The 22,360-nt window shown below is 52.8% G+C and overlaps 1 protein-coding gene across 9 annotated transcripts in view; it reads left to right on the forward strand.

Moving 5' to 3' along the window:
- The window catches only part of SCUBE3 (signal peptide, CUB domain and EGF like domain containing 3), a 98,432-nt gene that overhangs the window by 28,769 nt on the left and 47,303 nt on the right, over positions 1-22,360 (forward strand). For 7 of the 9 annotated variants that reach the window (XM_073319491.1, XM_073319490.1, XM_073319486.1 and 4 more), the window contains exons 4-6: positions 5,521-5,655; positions 18,607-18,732; positions 21,440-21,556. In XM_073319491.1, the coding sequence (XP_073175592.1) occupies positions 5,521-5,655; positions 18,607-18,732; positions 21,440-21,556 (378 nt within the window). The remainder of the gene's footprint in view (positions 1-5,520; positions 5,656-18,606; positions 18,733-21,439; positions 21,557-22,360) is intronic. The other 2 variants (XM_073319487.1, XM_073319489.1) reach the window with 1 other exon arrangement.

The raw sequence follows: 22,360 nt of genomic DNA on the forward strand, positions 1-22,360 counted from the left end.
TTCCATCTAGAGAGTTTTCCTGGTGTAAAATCCTAGTGGAGACAAGGCGCAGATAGTTATTACCTAAAGCTGGCTAGTTAAGATCAAACCTATACCCCACACCTGGGGTTTACCTTGTCTAGCTGCATCCAGGTGAAAACTCCTGTGCCTTTTTTGGCAGTGAAGACCTAACCTAAGGCACAGAGAGGCCCAGTGACTTGCTTAGGGCGTTGCAGTGAGTCAGTGGCAGAACTGGAAATAGAACCCAGGTGTCCTGACTCCCAGCCCCATGCCCTGTACGCTGGACCATGCATGGATCACACCTGCAGAATGGGGCACAAGGCCCTTGGCTTCAGCACGACATCTTCAGTGCTGTGGGGAGGGCGTGTGTGACAACGAGGGTGGGATCTGAGTAGCAGGCAGAGCCCGGGGGTTGCTCCTTCCATCCAATGAAGTGAGCTGTAGCTCACGAAAGCTCATGCTCAAATAAATTGGTTAGTCTCTAAGGTGCCACAAGTACTCCTTTTCTTCTAGGACTTGTAGAGGATTGTCTGCAACTTAGACGTTATTAAAAGAAATTCTGCCATGCAACCCCCGCTCCCCACCCCAAGATCCCGAGTGACCTTTTGAACCAGGATAGGAATTCAAGCCCTCGTCTCGCCACAGCGGCCTTTTGGCTTCTGGCTGTCGCCCTTGCATTTAATAAACCAGGCATTAGGGGCTGCAGAGCCTCATTTCAGCCCTTGGGTTTGAGCCGGTGCCTTGTCGTTCCTGTGCTGAGTTTGAAGAAGAAGTCGCAGGACGCTAAGCTCCTGTTATAAGTGAGGGATTTGAAGGGAGTTATTGGCCTGTATGGAACATGGCTTAGCTGGGACAAAAACTCAAGCTAAGGAGACAAACCTCCTGCCACGGAACGGGGGGTCCCTTTTCTGTCTTGCTGCCGGCTTTCCAAGCTGGCTACTGCCGAAAAACTGGCTGGAGCTAGCTTGGTCTGTGGAACAGTGAGGGCAAAGAAAATTTCCATGAGGAAAATTCTGATGTGGGGGTACAAATCCAAATGCCTTTTCTGAGGTGATGTGGTCTTTTATTTTTCTCTCTGGCTTTTATTCTTGCTCAGTCCCCAGGTTGAGCCACCTTGAGCTGTAATCTGGGTTACGTTTGCTAAGCTAAGCAAGGTTAAGCTGGGGAAGTGCATGGCTGGGTGATGTCCCTGGAACACCTGGGTGGGAGTGTTGTCCCAGACCGTGGGTGTCAGAGCTGAGCCATCATCCTAGCGGCGGGAGGCGCTGGTCTGGACTCTGAGTTGAATCTGAGTGGTGTGAAGGGGCCAGAAGGCAGCTGTATCAGCCCATCTGAGAATTCCCCTGGTATAGGGGAGCTCCTCCCTGGCCCTGGCCTGTGTAACTCCACGCCCAGGTCTGGGGTGGGAGACTGGGGGGAGCATGCCAGGAGTGGGTGATGCTCAGCTGGTGCATAGTCCCTCAGGGACAGCTGGCCTAGGTTGGAACAGGGACTCAGGAGAGTGCAGGTGTGCCTGGAGAATTGTAATTGGTTCTCTTTGCTCAGCAAAGAAATGGGGTTGCTGCCTTTTGGGTTAAGTGTACAACTGAGGTACAGGTCCCTGTGTTCAGGGCAGATCTCCTGGCCCTTTTTCTAAAGGTAGAGATGCTAGCCACCATATCCTGGGTAAATCCCAACTTGGGGGTTTATGTTCTGCTGAGTTAAATTTCCCCTGTAGTTTCAATTCACTCTGGTCAGAAGCTGTTGGATTCCATCCCAGAGGTGGCTGCACTGCAGTGGTGGGTGAAGGGCCTCCTGCATCTCCTTCATGGGGTGCTGGAAGGATGAGCAGAGAAGTTGTTTGGGATCCTTGGATGAAAGCCAAGCATTTGTGTATTCTCTCTTCTCATCTCTTTCTCAAAATCAGTGCACCTGTGCCCTTTCAGCGAGAGACACCACCCCGTAGTGATAGGCCAAATGAAGAGCAAACCCCTGAAGATGGGGAGGAAAGTTACTAGCACTGGCCGTAGCTTTGGACTGCGTGCTGTTTTCAGGAGATAGCGAGTCCTGAGAATGCCATGGGATGCTACTCTGTAGGAAGCCCTTCCAGGGGGCAGCCTTGCCCTCCTGCTTCTCTTAGCCATTCATGACCCTCCCATGGGGGTTTTCCCCCTGGGTTCCATTCGGAGAAGCAAGTGATTGTGCCTGGCGCCTGCCAGCAAGGATTGCACAAAGGGTGCTGTTTGAGCGTGAGAGCCTTGCATGTGCAGGTAAGGGTGGGACGTCACACGGTGTGGCTGTGTACCTGGTGGCTCTCAGCAGGGCCAGCTCTCGGTGTTCTGCCAGCTGGAGCGTAAAACATTTTCGCAACCGCCACAGCCCAGAGTGGCTGCCAGCCAATTAGGGGAGGAAAGGGGTGTGGGGGAGCAGCACAGCGCTGTGACGCGCCCCCTGGCAGTTGTCACTCAGGCTGACCAGTCGCCCTGCTCACCTGCCCTGCGTCTCAGCATAAGTGTGTGCCTATGTGTGTCTCTGTGTAAGAGTGTGTGTGTCCTCAAATATCTGTGTGTGTGTCCAGCTGTCTCTGTAGGTGTGCATATATTTGACTTGGCGTGAGAGGGTACATGTGTGCACACGTGTCTGTCTGTAAGAGGCCATGTGTGGACTTTGTGCATCCTTGTGTATGGGGGACCGTGTGTGTATTTTAATTAGCGTCTCAGACATTTGCTCAGGTTTTCAGACCTGATCTGGAATTCCTTCACTCCACACGCTGTCATCAACCTGCTAGTCCAGCTTTTCCGGAGTCCGCTCCACAGCCCCACTGCTGATGTCCGAGGGGCTCAGCTCTCCTCTTAGCTGCTGGGTTTGAAACGCTTGAGTTCACAGGAGGTTTTCTTTGGCACCGGGCCTCTCGCCTCTCATCCTGCTGCTTTCCCTGCACGTTTGGAGGGGAGAGGTCTGGTCGTATTTCTCCTCCGCTCTTCACGGCTTTCTAGAATAGGGTCCAGGGCAGGAAGAATCCCTGGATGGAGAAGCCGCATCATTCCACAGATCTAAGCGTTTCAGGCCAAGGTGGTAAAAGGGGATCTTCAACTCTGTGATCTCACTGCAGACCAGTCCGGCACCCAGTGCAAGCCCCTGCCATAAGCTGGCCTGGTGCCTGAGAGAGAAAACAAGCTGAGAATTCTGTCCCCAGAACTACGTATTTGTAGGAGCCGGGAGATGCTGGAATCACTCATCCATAGGCAGACCTACTAGTCTGTTAGGTTCAGAATGACGTGGTGAACTCTCAGACATCCCAGGATTCCCCTCTGACAAAGCAACGGCGTGTTGATTTTGGGTAGGCAAGGGGCCAACTGAGACTTCTCTCTTTCTGCTAAGCCTGGTTCATTTTGCTACCTTCTTCTGCTCACCCCACTAGTCTGTTTTGTCGACCTGTCGCATCCTTTCTGACACCTAGATTGGGGTGACCTCGGGCGAGTCCCTGTATCCCTCGGTGCCTGGGTTCCCCATCAGTACAATGAGCATAACAGCCCTGCCTTACCTCACAGGGCGTGGGAGGAGAAGTATATCTAAGATTGTGAAAGCACTCAGATATTAAGGTAAGGGAAACCAGATAAGCACATAAGGTAGACAGTGAATTCTCTGGGATAGGAATTGTCCTCTTTGTGACTCTTCTGTACGGAGCCCACCACAATGGGGCCCTCGTCTTTGACTGGTGTTTATAGGTACTGTCGCAGCGCAGACAAATGATGATGGGAATCCTCTCTATCTGGAGTTGGTCCCATTGCCATCTTTCCCCTAAAGGACTGTGATTCTTGTTGCTAGGAAGTGGATGAATGAGTGCATCTCCAAGGCATGGCTTGCAGTCTTCTATCCAGCCAGCCTTCATTTTTAACCCCAGGCTAGATCTTTGGTCCTCACCGTCAGGCCATGTGGCCTGAAGAACATCTGTGTGGCTCATTCAGAAGCGCAGTTCTTCACCTGCCCAATGTGTTTGTGTACTTGTGCCCGTATCAGAGGCAGCTGGGTTCATGTCCCATCCCCAGTGGCTGCCATTGCTGTCTGGGTAATAATTCGCTGGGATCGTGGCGGTCTGACAAACTTGTGGGCTGTCGTGAGGACAGGCTGAGATGCTGAACACTGTCACGGGGTGTCAGTGGGAACCGTGGGGCTAACTGCCCTGGTTCAGCTTGAACAACCTCACCCATGGTTTGCAATGAGTTGGAGTGCGGGGTGGGATCTCAGTCGAGGTCATGGTGGTCAGATGTCCAGTTCACAAGCTCAGCATCATAGGGGGCGCTCACCAGACCTCTGTTAGTCGTTGCAGGGGAGTGTGTGTTTGTGTGTGTGTGTGTGTGTGTGTAAAACTTCCACAATCTCTGCTCATGCTGTACTTGTGCTGGGGGCACTAGGAGACTCTGTTCTCCAGAGGGCAGTTAGGAAAGCAGTTCGGCTCTTGACCAGGGTATGGAGCAAGGGAGGCTGGAGCTCCTCTTCCAGCCAGGCTGATGCTAAGCCAGTCACGCTCCATGAGCAAACAGCCTTTGGGCTTCATTTTATTAAACCAAAATAGGCAAGAGGGCAGCAGCCAGATGAGGCTGCTGGGGATTTGAGTCTCTTCAGAATTAATTCTCCGAGCAAGCACTAAGCTGAGGTTTCTCTGCTCCAAGTAACAAACGTCTGGCATTTTCAGGCCTGTTAAAGGGCCAGAGAAGTTGGCTGGGCAGCGTTTCGGTCCAGATGTTCAAACCCAGTACCTAAAGTGAGGCTCCAGGGTGCATATTCAGGCAGTGGCTGTGAATAAGTGGCATGGCTCTTCAGAAGTGTTGAGCACCCAGCAGGCATGTCAGGTACAGGAAGAGGCTTCCCAGGGATCTAGCAGACAAAAACCTGGCCACTTACATATTCACAGAGGAAGGGAATTGAGTTTCGGAGCCAGTGTATTGTCGTGCAGCTAGAACAGGGACCTGAAAGTCAGGACTCCTGGTGGTTCTTCCACGTCTGCCACAGACTTCCTGTGTGACCTTGGATAAATCACGTCCTCGCTCCATGCCTCAGTTTACCCATGTATAGAGTAGGGATTATACCTGCTAGAGGAGTTGTAAAGCTTAATTAACCCTACTATTAATATACATAGTGCCTGTTCCACAGTGTTTTACACAAGAGGGTAAGTACCCCACCCCCATTTGTATAGAGGGGTCAGTCAAGGAACAGAGAGAGGAAGTGACATATTCAAGTCTCCACAGTGTGTCAGTGGCAGAGGCAGGAACAGAACCCAGATGTCCTGTTTCCCAGCCCAGTGCCCTAGCCACTGAGAAATGCTGCCCCCCATGTAACCACTATGTGCCTCAGTTTCTCCATTAATAATACTGAGATGGCTTTCAGCCATTTGTCTAAAGCACTGTCAGGTCCCGCTGCAAGCGCCTGTGGGACTCCCTAGCACACTGTGGTACTCTGGTGTACTCGTGCTTAGACGGAGGGTGAATGCGTGGTGGTGGTGAACGTCGCACTCATTCCCTCTCTCGCTTGCTCTGGCAGATCTGGATGAATGCTCGGAGGGGAACGGCGGCTGCCAGCAGACCTGTGTCAACATGATGGGGAGCTATGAATGCCACTGCCGGGACGGCTTCTTCCTGAGTGACAACCAGCACACCTGTATCCAGCGCCCAGAAGGTTGGTCTTTAACGGCTCTCACTCTCAGCCCAGTCACAGAGCGCCTCTCCCTACCTCCAGCATCTCCTTTACGGACTGCAGTGGGCAAGGAGGATGGGCAATCGCTTGGATGCTGGCGGTGTCTCAGGCTAGAGAGGGGCCATGATCTATAGGCCTTGTCTATGCTTGGGAGTACAACTTCCAGCATAGCTGCACCAGCGCAAAGCCCTGCTGTCGATGGGCAAAGCCACCCTTTGCCCCCTATGGAGCTACCTCGGTGGCTGGCCATTGATTGGGAATTGGCCCTGATTCCAACGATGTAGACAGGGTCTTAGCCACGATGACTCTCGCTCATGTGCAAAGAGTTGAACCAATCCCTAGCGCAGGGCTGGGACTGACCCCTTTGCACATCAGCCGGGACTATGGGGTCCAGTCTCCACCTTCTGAGGCCCACAGCAGGAATCGGCTATTGGGGCCGGGTGAGCATCCATCGCTTGTAATGGTAGAGGTCGGATATTGGCGAGTCTTGGTCTTCCCATCAAGCTGTGTGTGTCCTAGCCCTGGCAGAGAGTTTTTTACCCACATTGTGGCAAAAGTCATGTTTTGAGCAGCTCCTATCCACTGCTTGTACATTTTGCATTAGCCTGCCAGGTTGGGGAAACCCACCTCTCGGCATCACAGGGTTAAAGCACCGTCAGCTATCCTTAATCACAGGACTTACTGGTTGTGCCCTCTGTCTAATCAATGGTGCTGGAACAATGTTAACAGTGGGCGTGCCGAAGGCAGAAACCATGTCCTTGGGTTGTTGTTACTACTTCAAGCCAGGGGGTATGGCAGCACCCCTACTTCCAGCACCTGTGTATCTAATTTACTTTATCTGGGGATTTATCCCATGCCCATCACCATGGTATCTGGCATCATACCAAGGCATCTGCCTCCTTTATGGCTTGCATTCTTCCACCACTGGTGAAAAGGGTAGGGGAACGGTTGTCGTACCAGGTCAGTGGGTGGAACAGCTGTTGCAGCCAAGCATTCTAGACACTTAATAGAGTAAGACACCTGTCATGATGCGCCATAGCAGACATTGAGCATGGCCAGTTCGGTTTACACCCGTGGGGCAGTTGTTCCCAGCAGCAGCCTTGGTGGGCGCATGGGCTGCTGCGTTTGGATGCTGGCTGTTGGGAAAGTTTTTGGTGGAGGGTCTGGAGTCACTTGCCAACGAAACTAGATCAGCTCTTTGATCCATGAATCAAAGCCCTTGCAGGCCCCTTAATAAGGCACCTGAAACAATAATACCAAACGGAGGACGTTAATCCATATCCAGGATGTTTTATTAAAGGAAAAGGTACCAAAAAACTGCATGCCAATCCACAGGACTCGTCTTTGCTTGCCAGTACTTGTATTGATCCTGCTGTCTCATTGTCGGTTCTAATTCCCTATTGTTCGAAGTAACCTCTTAGGTATGCTGGAGCATAGTGGGGGTTTGTTTCAGTGGGTTTTGTTTTTTCTGCTTGGCAAGCATCCGTTTTGGTTTGCTCTTTGTCTCTCTGCTTCCCTGGCTGCAGAAGCCCACGTAGCAGCTTTTATCCTTTGAGTTGCCATGTGAATTTCACCCACCTGGTGCCAGATTCCGAAAGAGCCATGTGGTTTAGTGGGTGGAGCCGGGACCTCCTGAGTTCTGATCCTGGCTCTGATGCGGTGAGAGCTGAGCATTAGGAGTCGGGAGTTGCTTTTCTATCTCTTCCACTGTGGCTCACGGTGTGAACGTGGGTGAGTCCCTTCCCCGCTGCACCCGTTTAAAAGGGGGATGATGCAGGTGTACTTCTCAGGGGAGCGATGAGGATTATTTAAGGCTGGGAATGTGCTATTGTAACCCGCCATTCAATGTTAGGCGTCCCCTTCTGTGCCCAGTCCAGAGAAGAAATTAGTGCTTTACGGCGCCCAGCTGCAGGACTGGCCCTTTAACTCAAGCTCTAGAGGCTCATGCTCTCGCTCTTGTGATTCCCCTTGTAACCAGCATGGAGGTTGAGATGCTATTTACCATACTAGGCGTTTCCCTTCTTCAACCCAGAGAGCCCCTTCCGGGCAGAGGCCACCTATGTGGGGAGGAAGTTTAGCGGCTGTGCGCTGGATCTGGCCACAGTGCCAGCCTCCTGTTGAAAGTGTCTGAGCCTGGCCAAGTTCCTGCAGACCGAAGACCCTCCTTTTGCTGCAAGAGCTATTGCGGAGATTGACTGGTTGGGGGGCTGCACGCCCTGGCGATACACATCACTGCTGAGTATCAGAGGGGTACCCGTGTTAGTCTGTATCCACAAAAACAACGAGGAGTCCAGTAGCACCGTAAAGGCTAACAGATTTATTTGGACATAAGCTTTTGTGGGTAAAAAGCCACTTCTTCAGATGCAAGGAGTGAAAATCACAGATACAAGCAGAAATATACTGGCACGTGAAGAGAAGGGAGTCCCCTTACAAGTGGAGAACCAATGATAACAAGGTCAGTTCAGTCGGGGTGGATGTGGTCCACTCCCAATAATTGATGAGGTGGTGTCAATACCAAAAGAGGGAAAATGGCTTTTGTAGTGAGCCAGCCACTCCCAGTCCCTATTCAAGCCCAAATTAATGGGGTTAAGTTTGCAAATGAATTGTAGCTCTGCAGTTTCTCTTTGGAGTCTGTTTTTGAAGTTTTTTTGTTAAGGATGGCTACTTTTAAATCTGTTATTGAATGTCCAGGGACATAAAGTGTTCTCCTACTGGCTTTTATATGTTACCATTCCTGATTTGTGTCCATTTATTCTTTTACATAGAGACTGTCTGGTTTGGCCAGTTTACATGGCAGAGGGGCATTGCTGGCACATATCACATTCATAGATGTGCAGGTGAATGAGCCTCTGCTGGTGTGGCTGATGTGGTTGGGTCCTACAATGGTGTCGCTAGAGTAGATATGTGGACAGAGTTGGCATCGGGCTTTGTTGCAAGGATAGGTTCCTGGGTTAGTGGTTCTGTTGTGTAGTGTGTGGTTGCTGGTGAGTATTTGCTTCAGGTTGGGGGGCTGTCTGTAAGCGAGGACTGGCCTGCCTCCCAAGGTCTGTGAGAGTGAAGGATTGTTTTCCAGGATAGGTTATAGATTGTTGATGATGTGCTGAAGAGGTTTTAGCTGGGAGCTCTACATGATGGCCAGTGGTGTTCTGTTATTTTCCTTGTTGGGCTTGTCCTGTAGTAGGTGACTTCTGGGTACCCGTCTCACTCTGTCAATCTGTTTCCTCACTTCCCCAGGTGGGTATTGTAGTTTTAAGAATGCTTGATAAAGATCTTGTGGGTGTTTTGCCTCTGTCTGAGGGATTGGAGCAAATGTGGTTGTATCTTAGGGCTTGGCTGTGGACAATGGATCATGTGATGTGTCCTAGATGGAAGCTGGAGGTATGTAGGTAAGAATAGCAGTCAGTAGGTTTCCGGTATAGGGTGGTGTTAATGTGACCATCACTTATTTGCACTGTAGTGTCCAGGAAGTGGATCTCTTGTGTGGACCGGTCCAGGCCGAGCTTGATGGTGGGGTGGAAATTGTTGAATTCCAGGTAGAATTCTTCAAGGGCCTTCTTCCCGTGGGTCCATATGATGAAGATGTCCTCAATGTAGCGCACGTAGAGGGGCGACGTGGGAAGGAGGGTGGAGTGAACCTGCCCAGAGTTCTCCAGCCCTACAGGAACCTTTCCACTGGACTCGTTCCCTTCCCTCCGTTGTCTTTTCCGTCTCTTCCTCTCTCTTCCTTCTCTGCTTCTCATTCTCTCCCTTCTGCTCCAGTATGCTGCTCTCCACCCTCCTCTTGCTTGGGTTCACCTATCCTCACTGTTTCTGCTGCTCTTCTTTCTGCTGGACTCGCTCCCTCCTCACTTGACAGCTGGACTCCCCATGGCCGGGCTGGGTCCAGCATAGGAAGCTGTTTGCGGGAGTACCATGTGGTGGGCTGAGCCAGCACTGATTCAAAGAGGCCAGTTTGAGATGCCTGTGGCCTGATTTATTTTTTTATTTTTAGCGGAGGTGCTAAGCGCCTGCCACGCCCGTTAGCTTCAGTTAGAGCTGTGGACGCTCAGGGTTTCTGAAAGCAAGATCCGCAGTGTGCTTAATGTGGGACAGCCCATACATGGAGGTGCCTCAAATCATTGACCACTGGGTGACAGCTCCGCGGGCCACTGCACAGGAGCCTCTGGGTATATTGTTGGCGGGGCGTGGGTGGGGGGTGCTGTTGACTCATTTGGGGAGACTGCAGCCTCCTGCTGCAGCATTGGTGTCCAGCATGGAAGGCAGCTGGGGAGGTCACTGCAGTCAATCCCAGCCACCAGCAGAGGGGAAGATCAGGAAAGGCCAAATTCTGGGACTCCTGTCTCTCTCAGCTGGACTGAACCACAGTGTGATAACCTGTGAGATGACGAGTTACAGTTCTGTTGTCCCTTGGCCCGAGCGCTTAGCCAATATTCAAGGCCCTTGGCAGGTTGTAGGAAGAGAAATGGATCATCTGAATCTGGTATTTGTTTGGTGTAATCCTATTGCTTTACTGAGAAGGCACGCTAAGTCCTGGTTCCCTGAATGCAGCACAGACCAGCAACAGCGAGCCGTTTGCTTGCTCGCAATTCTCAAGCCTGCCTCACCGGCCAGTCCTGTGCCCCAAGAAGTTCTGTATCTGCTCCCTCTCAGGGCCATGCTCATGACTGCTTCTCAGGCTTTCTGCCTTGCACACCCACACAAACAGCTGCAACCAATCAATGCCCTCACCTCCTGCATCTGTAATTAGTAATGCAGAGGAGTAATGCAAGCCCCTGCCTTCTGCCCCAAACAAATCAACCCTCAGATTGGGCCCCCTGCCCCTTGACTTATGTTGGTCTCTGGTTTTCTTGCCATCTCTACACTTGCTGAGCTTCTTTCAAATGGGTGAAAAATACCCAGCAACAACTCACAGCTTGAGCACAACGCTTGAGGTCTGAGTTAAATCATCATTAAAGCTGCCCTCCCCCATCTGCCTCTTTCAGCAATTGGATTTACCTTTATTATCAGCCGGAGTTGCGTGTCTATAGATAAATGGTTTAAGGAGCAGGAAACATTGGCTAAAAGCGGGGGGATTACTCGGTTGGCAGGAAGTAGAAGGCAAGTGGGAAGTGCAGGAACAGGCAGGTGTGAGGTTTCTGTGGCTGATCCAGAAGGAATCCTGCTTTCCTGGCAAAGCTGTGCTCCTCAGAACCCTAATCCCGCTCTGGCGACGGAGGTGCGGAAGGAATGATTAAGAAACCTGGGAAGGCGGTCTGTGCAGTACAGGAACAGAACTGGCCGTTCAGTCCGCTCTCCTGCCTCCAAGTATGGGCAATTCCAGGCGATTCAGTGAACAGAGAGGAAAAGCCCATAATGCACCTGGTCAGTTGGACAATGCAGACAGTGGGGAGGAGCGGGAAGAGACCGTCCTGACCTTCTATGGGTGATCAATCGGTGTCCCTGCAGCATGAGGTTTGATCGTCTCTTTTTAAAAGCTGCTATTTCCTCGGCACCTAGAGGGTGGTAGCAAGGGAAGCCTTGAAGCTGAGGCTGTGGCCGGGGTGTGCCTGCAGATTTAGGAAAACCAGAACCGAGACACAATAAATGCATCTTATGCAGCGAGTGAGTTCTAGGGTGGAGGGTCCTTTGCCGAGAGGGGAACGTGCTTAGGGGAGGGAGAAGGGTGATGAGGTGTGAGCTTCAAAGAAGGGATAATGGTCAGTAAATTGACAGCCTGCATGGGGCCCTGCTGGTGTACGCAAGGGCAGAGCTGGGCCTGCTGCATTTCAGCGTGGCACGCAGGATGCCAGGGGAGGGGCATGGCTGTGAGCTGGAGGATGGATGGCTCAGTGCTGGCGTGAAGGTCCCTTGCCTGCGTTCCCCATGGGCGTGTCTTGCACAGCGGTGGACAAGGGGCCTGGTTACAGCACGGCATAAAGGAGGGGTGCAAGTGGAGCAGAAAGTGGGGCTCAACTGGGAGAGACTTGGTCAGAGAGAGTCTCTGGGAGAATCTCTGTGTGGGAGACTCCTGCGCAGAGATGTGAGACGATGCTGTTCAAAAACGGGGTCCCTGCTGTGAGACCAAGGCATTGATGGGACACAGGTGGCGGATCGGGAGGTGAAGCAGGGCAGCTCACACTTGCTCTTCTAGTAGGAATGTGCAGTGTGGCTCCCAGGAGGCACCTGTTGCCAAAGGGGATGCCAGTTACCTGTCCTGACTTCTACCATGGCTCTGCACAGAAGGGCTGCCAGAGTCTTCTGTTAATAACTTCTCCACAGTACTGTGGCTATAGTAACTTACATTCTCTATAGTGCCAAGCATTTTACAGGCCAGATGCAGGGGAATTGCTGCTTACCCCCTGGACGCGCAGGCGAGAAGCCGGGATGGAAGGCAGGAGCTGTCTAACAGCTCAACATGATGCTTTAGGGGAGCGAGTGGAGAAGAATCCTACTCCCAGGTGAAATTGCCAGCTGCAGCTCTCCTAACCTGGAGCTGGGCCAGCACGCAGGAACAAAAATCCTCCTGCTCTCACATGAAATCCTCGGGCATATTTAATGACGGCACATGTCCTGAAGATGCACCATCCTTGGGCATTGCATCAGTACTGACCTGGAAGAGAGAGTCAGCAACAGGCCCTCTCGGCAGTCCTGGGGTTATTGTTGGAGGTCTCCCAACTCTGTATTAACCCAGCTTAGCTGGTGAGAGGTGCCAGGATCAGAACCCAAGGTGGTGTGGCTGCAGGTTGCATAAACTATGGCTGGTAGTAAATTGAAGCAATAAAAAGCAAGACAAGCCACCGTTTGGATGAGAGGCAAAGGGCTGTGGCTGCTTTTCCCACCAACAAACAGCTCAGAAGTGCTGCGTGTGCAGAGCAGGTCTCAGAGGGCAGGGGCTGGCCAGGAAGGCCTGGTACTTGCTATTAAAGGAGAGATTGAGCAGTAAGACCGAAGAGAGGGATCTCACTCCAGGGACGGAATTAGGGCCACTGAAAAGGAGCTCGGTTCTGAGCACAGTGGGGGTTTTCAGAGCCAGCCCAGAGGCCAGGACTCGTGTGGTTTGAACACAGGATGGTTGTAATTATGGACAGCTTGCCTGCCAGTGCAATTCGAGATGATCACCATTATCTAGAGCAGAGCTGCGCTGGATTTGCCATGTAGGTGATGCAAGGACAGCATGTGCAAGGCAGACAGGGTCTGGGCCTAAATGTTTTAACCCCTTCTGCACAGACGGACGGTGTAGCCTTGGGGGGATCTAAAGAAGTGAGACGAGAGCACAGGCTCAAAAAACCCAGCCACCTGTACCACAGCCAGAGCCCTGGCACTGCAGAACCTGCTACCCCTATGGCTGGCGATAGGCAACCCATCCCTGCAAAAACCAGTATCAGTTCCCATGTCCCCCACGCTCTCACTCAGCAGCCACCTGCAACCCCAGCTAGGCTTGGAGGGGAAGTCCCTTAGAGTGGTGAGCCCTGGAGCCCTCAGTTCAGTCCCGTTAATACAGTGTGGGTACACTCCTGCTAGCCCCACCTGTGTGCCTGTCCCCACTGCCTTGTGCTGTGTTCATCCCACGTGGTCCTTGGTGATCTGGGGCACAGCCAGGGTGTGGAGCACCTGGAGTCTCAGCCTTTTGGACGTTGGCACTGATACGGAAGCGACCCCCACAAGCCCTTGTCAGCTATAGCTTTGTAATGGGGAAATCCCAGGGGCTTCCCTGCTTGTTCTGTGACTGTGGAGAGGCAGGAGCATGATGGTGGATGTGAACTGTCCCCGTTGCTGTACAGCCAGACCCCTGGGGGGGGGCAGTCGCTCCATCCAGCACTGCAGCTTGTGCCCGGCAGGCTAGGCAGAATGCTCCCTCGGGTCTGCCCCCCACACATTCACCTCTTCATGTAGCCACTTTGATGCCGGTGCTCCCGCATCCCTGCTCTGATCTACCTGGGAAAGAATTGCCCCGCTACCCTGCTCTGGTGTGTTGCACCCTGCCTCAGAGTGCCTCCTGCTGGGAAAGGCGTAGGCTCAGGGCAAGAAGACAGGCCTCCTACCATGTTCTAAACCTTGCCCTGGCTCCCTGGAGCGACCCTGTGTTGTGCATGGAGCCCTGTGTGCCTTCGAGTGCTGGATTTTCTGGGATCTGGAAAGGAGCTCCCGTTTCTAAAGAGAGACAATTAAAATGTAGCAGTAAAAGGCGAGAGAGCCAGGATGGGAGCAGGCCCCGTGGCAGGGGACTCTGGCCTTTCCCTTTGAGGAGGGAAGGTCAGAGCTGGCTTCGGAAAGGCCAGGACACAGCCCCCTACGACAGCAAAGTCCTGGGGGTCGGAGAGGCATGCTGAGGCATTTCATAAAGGGCACACCCTCCTGCAGCCCTGCTCTTAAAGAGCAGCTCCTTAATACTGAGTGCTGCCAAGTACGTCACCGCCTCAGTGCCTCCATGTGGGGCAGAGAAGCACCAGGCTGTCCTCATTTGAAGATCAGGTTTAATGGAGGCAGCCAGAGGGCTGACACACCGGGTCAGTGGCAGAAGTAGGGATATAACCCAGGAGCCCTGAATCCCTGCCCCCTTCCTGCTCTGATCACTAGGCATCACTCCTCAAACCAGGAATAGAACCCCAGAGTCCTGACTTCCAGCTCCCCCTGCTCTAACCACGAGACCTCACACTCGACTCCTATTCAAGATGAGAAAAGAACCAGATACTGACTCCCAGAATCCCAGCTCTCCCTGCTCTAACTACGGGACATCACACCCCTCCCCACGCTGAGAACAGAAGCCCGAGGCCTGACTCTACCCCACCTCCCCTCTGTGTTTTTAAGCAGGGTGCCTCTTGGTATATGAGACATCTCACCGACCCTATTCAAGGTATTCCGACCCTATTCAAGGTATTCCAACCCCCTGAGGTGCCTTCTCCCAACACCTTCCCCTTGGGATCCCTCACTTTCTTAGCTGCTGGCTCATTTTCCAGTGAGTTCTTTTCCGAAAGGCTGCCATTGCTGACACTTCTAAGCTGAGCCAGTTACCTGTCCTGTGGCGCCCATAAAATGTTCACACAGTTAGTTCCCCTTTCCCCACCATAAAGCACCCCAAGAAGGCCCTGGGTTTGTGACTCTGCATTCGCCAGAGGGAGCCAGAGCCTCCCCCCCTTGAACTGGCCACATCTGCATGTCACACAGCGGGCAGACTCGTGGGGTCTGAGCACTCAGCATGGAATCTCTTCCTGGAACCGGGCTGTGTGTGTACACACCCCAGGTCCCTGCACTTCCCCCAGCTGGCTGTGGGTTTTGTTAAATGTTACATAAACTCCTGTCAGTGCTCCATTCAGCACCCGCTGGACCTAGCTTTTGGCGGCTGAGGTTACAGGTGACCTTTCCTTGTCTCCCGTCTGGCTCTAGCCATCAGCAGCTCCTCAGCCTCGGGACCGGGACCGAGTCAGGGGGCAGGCGGGGAGGGGCAGAGAGGAAAAGGAGACTGTCCGGTTGACTGGGATGGGGGAAGTGTGTGTGGGAGCAGGGGAGAGGAGAGCATGGCTAAGATAACAAGAACCATAAGCTCAGCAGCTCCCCAAACCCTCCCCCCTCTGCCCTTTCCCCTGCTGCTCCTCAGGGCAGGCAGGATGTAAATCCTGCCTCGGTTGTCAACACTTCATGCAGCTTATGGGCACAGACAGACGTTACCTTGCCTCCCGCACCATGCCGCTGCCTTAGGATTCCCCTGGGGCACACACTGGAATGGGAATGTGAGCTGCCACTGCCTGGTCCCTGGCTCCTTTCCCCTCTCTCCGGGCGCTTTATTACCCAGCATAAACAATGCTCTGATTGATTTTGTGTGTGTGTGTGTGTGTGTGTGTAGGCCTCTAATCACAACCATACCCGCCGCGTTCCCATCTCCCCGCCTACACATGGGGCACGGCTCTGGAAAGCTTCCCCTTGCAGGCAGCCCCTGCAGGGCAGTCCTGCTACATGAGGGTGTCTGCCCTGGTAGGCCAGGTCCCGTACGGCCCACCATGAGATGATGAGTTACAGTTCTGTTGTCCCTTGGCCCGAGCGCTTAGCCAATATTCAAGGCCCTTGGAAGGTTGTAGGAAGAGAAATGGATCATCTGGGTCAGGTATTTGTTTGGTGCAGTCCAATTGCTTTACTGAGAAGGCACGCAAAGTCCTGGTTCCCTGAATGCAGCACAGACCAGCAACAGCAAGCCGTTTCCTTGCTCGCAATTCTCAAGCCTGCCTCACCGGCCAGTCCTGTGCCCCAAGAAGTTCTGTATCTGCTCCCTCTCAGGGCCATGCTCATGACTGCTTCTCGGGCTTTCTGCCTCGGGCACCCACACAAACAGCTGCAACCAATCAATGCCCTCACAACCTGCATCTGTAATTAGTCCCCAGGGAACCCCCTCTTATGTTCTCCAAGTTCATGCATGTTCTGACTTGCCCATGCAGCGCCACGCCATGGGCAATGGCTTCTAATATTTGTTACTTTCCTCCATAAAGGAGCTTAGTTGCTTCTTCCATTGAGCTGGAATGCAGGGTGGGTGGCAGCCGGATCAGTGTCAGCAAGGTCTGCGATGTGGCTCAAAGACACACTTGCTGGCAGCCGTAAGCCCTTTCCAGCATAGCAGTCCAACATGTGTTGATCACATTGGGCCAGGCCTAGCTGAGTCTGAGATTCTCCTTCATGGCTCTGAACCGGCTGGATCTCCGCTTTCCTCAGGGGCCCAGCCTTGATGGGTTTGGGGCTGCATCTTGGTCAACCCCAACCTGAGTAGGGGTGGGATGGGATGAGCTGAGCTGGAGGTTGGAGCTACCTGGGGGAGAGGGACCAGGAGGTTGATTAGACCTGGTTGGTTGCTCTCGGCTTTCAGCACTAAGAGAGGCCAATGCACTGGCTTTCTGGCCAGATATAGGGTGTGTTAGGGTAAAATGTTCCTCCAGATGTTGCTTTCCCCTTGCATGTGTCCCTCTCATGGGCAGTAAGAATCTTGCTTTGGGCTAATTCACACCAGGGTCTCCAGTCGCTTTACAAAGGGGACAGGGGGCCAGCATCCCTCTCCGTTGTTTTACAAATGGGGAAACTGAGGCATAGCAAAGGGAAATGACTCCCTCTAGGCATTTCAATGAGCCATTGGCAGAGCTGAGAATAGAACCCAGAAGTCCTGGCGCCAGCGCGTGTGGTCTGACCGCAGCCTTCCTCCGTGGGCTGCGGAATAAGCTGGGCTTCTGCCTCCAAATTGCAGCCTTCCTAAGGCTAAGGCTTCCCTGGCAAAGTCTCCAGTTGGCGTTTGTGCCTGGGCATTACAGAATGACGCTTTGTGCCTTTGGAGTCTCACATGGGGCTCAAGGCTGCTCTTGTGCAGACCCTTCCAGGAGCCGAGGCACCGTGAGGGGAAGGCAGGCCAGGCTGTGCATCTGCGCACCAAGGCCGCGGGTCAGGGGTGGCAGCTTGTGTGGAAGAGGCTGTCGCGTGCCGCCATCTGGCGGGGACGGCTCTGCAGGTGCAGAGTCGAGCCCTCTCCCACTCCCAGCTGCAGTGGCCTGTCAAGGAGAACAGCAAAGCGCGGAAGGGACCCATGCTGCTGCCAGCAGCAGAAATCTGAACCGTGGGATCTTGGAGGGTGCTTTGTGGCTTGGCCTGCAGGGAGCCGTTCCCCCGTGGCGTTCCGTGCCAAAGGAGGCTCCATGACAGGAGTGCGTTGTGGGGAGGGGCTGTGGGCAGACAGGGTGCCATGCACACCCCACCCCTGGCCTGGGTGGGAACTGCTGCCATCCCACATAACCTCCACCAGGGCTGAAGTCTGCCCCTGAATGCCTCCCTGGGGCTGGCTGTTGGGTCAGCACCGTGACCCCTAGTGCCTGCAGCTCCTCCCACTCCCTGGGGTGGCTGGAGCCAACGTCAAGGCCCCACGGTAACCCCAACAGCTGCCCCATACAATGTGACAGGCCTGCCCCGCCCTGTGAATCCAGGGGGAAGCCTGGCTCCAGCTCCTGTTGATGGCAGGTGGCCGATACAGGGTGATGGATGCTGTCAGGCTGGGGACGGAGCTCTGGACACGGCCTCCATGCACCAGAGCAAAAGCCAAAGCAATCCAGGGTCGTGAGTCAGCAGCGCCCTGTTTAGTTTGCAGCCTGGATAGCCCAGACAGCAACGTCAGCAGCTAATGCTGCCTCTGGCATGTTGACAGCCCAGCCTCCTAGAGCTGTCCAGCTCCTCTCAGGGAAACAGCCCTGGGCACCTTGGCACAACCTCTTGTTGCTGAAGCCACTGGGGAGCAGAGCAGGGGGACAGGCCAGAGCGGGGGAGGATAATTAGAGGGGGGCTGTGGATGGGCACTGGGTGGTGGCGAGTGGGCAGAGGGGAAGGACGTTGGGTGCAGAGGGGCGCGGTGGGGATGTATGGTGGGGGCTGAGCGTGGGGAGGAGGTTGAGGGTGAGCAAAGCGGGAATGGAGGGGAAAAGGGCACTGAGGGTAGAGGGGGAGTGGGCATTGGGGCAGGAGGAAGAAGTGATGGTGGTGTGGTGGATGGAGGTGGGGAATGGGCATGCCAAGGATGAGTGGCCTGTGCGGGAGGGGGAAGGTGGGGCTGGTTTCAAACGTGGGGGAGGCATGTCTTGGCTGGATCTGTCCCAGGCCGGCAAGAGGGGTTTGAAGGGAGTCAAAGGTGTTTTGGGGTGAGGGTGGGGAGCATGTGGGGCGAGGAGGAGGTTATAGGCAGGCTGGTGTTAGCTGGCTATGTGGACAACTGTCCTCAGAGAACCCTAGGTAGGGCTGTGGGATACTTCCCCCAGGCACTCTAAGACAGCCGAGATTTCAGTGCAGGCTGTGCCCGAGAGACTGGTAATCTGGCCCCTCTGAGATAGTGACCATCTTGTATTCAGCCCCAGCCAGCATGAGAGAAACTCACCCTTCATCCTAGACCCCCAGTGGCCCGAGCCCTGCAGGAGCTTTTATGTGTTTTCTTCTCTCTTTTAGAAGGAATGAACTGCATGAACAAGAACCACGGCTGCGCCCACATCTGCCGGGAGACCCCCAAAGGGGGCATCGCCTGCGAGTGCCGGCCAGGCTTCGAGCTCACCAAGAACCAGCGGGACTGCAAACGTAAGAGCCCGGTGCCTGGCTGCTCCTCTCCCCGCCTTTGCTGTGGCTTCAGCCTGGGGGATACCAGCCCAGCTTCGTGTCATGAGACCCACCTTTCTCGGGGAGCTTTGGGCCTTGACGCAGCTCCATGGCCACCACCATTCCTTTATTAAGATAATATGTGTCTCTCCAGACTCCCACCCCCTGCTCTAGGCCACCCTCTCCACCTACCCAAGGAAATGAACCCAAGACCCGCTAGTGCCCAAACTTCCTGCATTAAGCGCTAGACTCAGGAGTCCTGACTCCATCTCTTCCTTCTCTGAGCACTAGACCACACTGCTCTCCCCAAGTCCAGGGACAAAGCCCCAAATCCTTGACTCCCAGTCACCCTGCGTTATGCTCTAGACCTCCCAGATCCAGGTAAAGAACCCAGGAGCCCTGACACCTGTTCCTTGCGCCCGCCCCGCCTCCCCCTCTCCCCCCCCCCCCCCCGGCTCTAACCATTTAGACCACTTCACCTTCCACTGCTCTGCACTTTCCTCCCACCGTCTAGAAATAAAACCCAGGAATCCTGACTCCTAATAAAAGCTTAATAACACCCAATTGTCAAATGGGTTGATTTTCTGAGGTTTAAGGGCCGTGTTTCCAGCCAGTCTCCTTCACTGCTTTTGCAGCGTCTGTTGCAGACGTCTCTATCTGCCTGCCCAGCTTTCCAGTGGTTTGCGTGTGTCGTTGTGTCTGTGGGTGTGGGCTGCTGTCGGCGCAGGCTGAGGCAACCCCAGATAATGCAGAAGTAATTAAAATGGGGTCCCGACAGCTCAACATCCCCCAGTGAGATCTTTACAAAATCCCGTAGCTCGTTCTCTTGCAGAGACAACGGGCCAGAGTCATCTCTGGTATAACGCTGCGTGGACTTTACTGCTCTTCCTGGGCTTACACCGGGGCCGAGCCTGCTGTCTGATCAGCTTTAGTCTTAAAGTAGAAGATTAGCGCACCAGAGAATCACAAGAATCATCTACCCGGGGACTCGGTGTTGTCAGCCCCTCTGATCTCAGGCCAGGAATTCACTGGTGCTGCCAAGATTTTAATTTTTTTTTAAATCTTTTATTTATTTGATTGTTGTTTTATTTTCTCTCGGCAGAAAGGATGAAATGGAGCTTGAATCCAGCAAACTGATTCTCGCTCTGGGATAAGTTAAAAGAGCAACTTGCCTCCTTAAGAACATCGGGTCAGATTTTCAAAGCACCTAAGTGACATAAGAGTTTTTGAAAATCCCACACATCCCTAATAAATTTTTTATTACTGAGTAAACATTACCACGCTGGACCAGATCAGTGGTCCTTCTAGCCCACTCTCTGACATTGACAAGTAGTAGATGCCTGTGAGAAAGAAGCAAGAAACCCCATGGTAGTGTCATTCTGCTAAGATTTCTGCAGGGAAAGTCAGAGACTTAGAAATGGCTTCTGAGGATTTCTTTTAACCATTGTGGCTGAGACTTTCCCAGCTGCCTAGGGGATTGGGAATTGGGCAGCTAAATCTACTAGGTAGAATTACATCTCAATTTAAAAATTTCTGTAAACCCTGGATTTTAAATCCTTTCATAAATTTTAAGTTTAAACCATCCAAGATCTCCCTGAGCAGTCTTGGAACTAAACCCTGTTGTTCTGTGTATTTGGGACTGTCCTATCAGTTCCTGTTCCTATAGAGTTGAAGGCCAAATGGGACCGTTGTGATCATCTAGTCTGACCTCTTACATAACACAGGCCAGAGAATCCCACCTGTTCCAAGCTAATAACTATAATTTTCATTTCTGCTACTTGGGTTTCCTTGGGATTTGCACTTGATACCTCCAGCACCGTAGGCAGGAAGCCCACCACTAGGCCATGATGCCAGCTTACTACTTCCCCTTTGAATTGTGTAAGGTATTGTCCTCCAAGTAGCGATGAAATGGCAATGACTTTGTCACTACCAATTAGGGCCAAGATTTTCAAAACTTTAGCAATTTTGAGGGCCCAACTTGGGGCACTGATTTTCATGGGCGGGTGTTCAGCACTTTCTGACATTCAGGCCCCTTTAAAGTGTCTGAAGTCAGGCACCCAGAATCACTTGTCACTTCTGAAAATCTTGACCCTAGGCTGGATTTGAACTCACAACCTAGGGTGACAGGATCTAGATCTAACTAACTCTAGAGCTGCTCATTCCTCTCACCTCACCTCGGCTCGTTTTCTCACGCGGCTCTCAGCCTTCCATCACTAGGACACCAGTTTAAACATGGCCCAGCTGGGTATTAACTGAAAGTCGCTACCATGGGATGGTGCGTTGGCCAGTGTGAATCGAGCTGGGGAGATGAGTTCCTAGTAGGCAAGTGTCCACATGACAAAAACTGCCAAGAAAGGCCAGAGACAGAAGGGTCCTTAGGAATAGAACATCTCTCTCACATCCCTAGAGATGATCTAAATGGCTTGATCATCAGGTACTGGGTCAGTTGGACCAGTGCCCTGCTCAGGATGCCTGACTAAATGGATCATTTAGCCTAATTCAGTGTGGCAGGAGATGGGATGTTGGCATAAAGGGACCGTTTGGTGTGGCAATTCCAATCTCCAGACCGTCTGCATTCCCCTGCTCATGTGCAGTCCAGACCAAGTGCGTGGGATGATGATGTTTGGAACCTGCTCCCTGCTCTAGGCTGTTGCCGACTTCTTGACTGTGGGTTCTTTGCCCCCTGCAGTGACCTGTAACTATGGAAACGGAGGATGCCAACACACGTGTGACGATACAGACCAAGGGCCCAAGTGTGGCTGCCATGTGAAGTTTGTGCTGCACGCTGATGGGAAAACGTGCATAGGTAGGTGAGAACTGTAGCTTAGATCACACCTGTGTGTGTATGAGTTTGCGCTCTGGCTGGGCTGTGGATCTCAGCGCTCTTACACTAAGACTACTTGCTTACAAGGCTGCTGCCCCAGACTCCACTGAAGTTCATTGAATGCTCCCTCTCCTACCTGTAACACGCACCGACCCGGGATCCAGAGCTGTATAGAGAGGGTCAATACTGCTGTGAAAGGTTTATTCTCTGATCTGGCTCTGTACAGCCAAACAGTTGGCTCTGGGTCCTACTGAAAGTACCAGCTCTTCAGGCTTCCAAGATATAGTGGAGTTTTTCCCCCCACAAGAAATCTAGGTATTCTAAAGAGCAGCACAAGTTTTCATTGTAGGGGGGGTGTGTGTGTGAGTGAGTGAGTGATCCAGCTGCACATCATAAGCCCTGTACTGCTGTCCGGTAATTGGAAAGTCTCCTTTAGTTCAAATGGACCAGCAATAATTGGTGGTTTAATAGAGCTGGACCAGAATTGGACTCAGTATGTTTGAGGATGTTTCTAAGTAATCTAGCAAGGGTGGGGAAGTCTTTTGTACAGGCTTAATTAATACATAGATCTATATATATATTACGTGACAGCATGTGTTGTAATTGCAGACAGCTGTATGGGGTACATATGCATTCATTCACGGGCTCTTGTGCACATGGTCATGTGGCTAGTTGCATGTGCATGCCCAATCCTGTTCTCACACTTGCACATTTTCGAGCAGACACATAGGAGAGTGCTCTGGGAAAAGAACGAGGGATCTGAAGCTTTGTTCTGGGCTAGCTGTT

The sequence above is a fragment of the Lepidochelys kempii genome, chromosome 21 (assembly GCF_965140265.1).
Source record: "Lepidochelys kempii isolate rLepKem1 chromosome 21, rLepKem1.hap2, whole genome shotgun sequence".
Taxonomy (NCBI): domain Eukaryota; kingdom Metazoa; phylum Chordata; order Testudines; family Cheloniidae; genus Lepidochelys; species Lepidochelys kempii.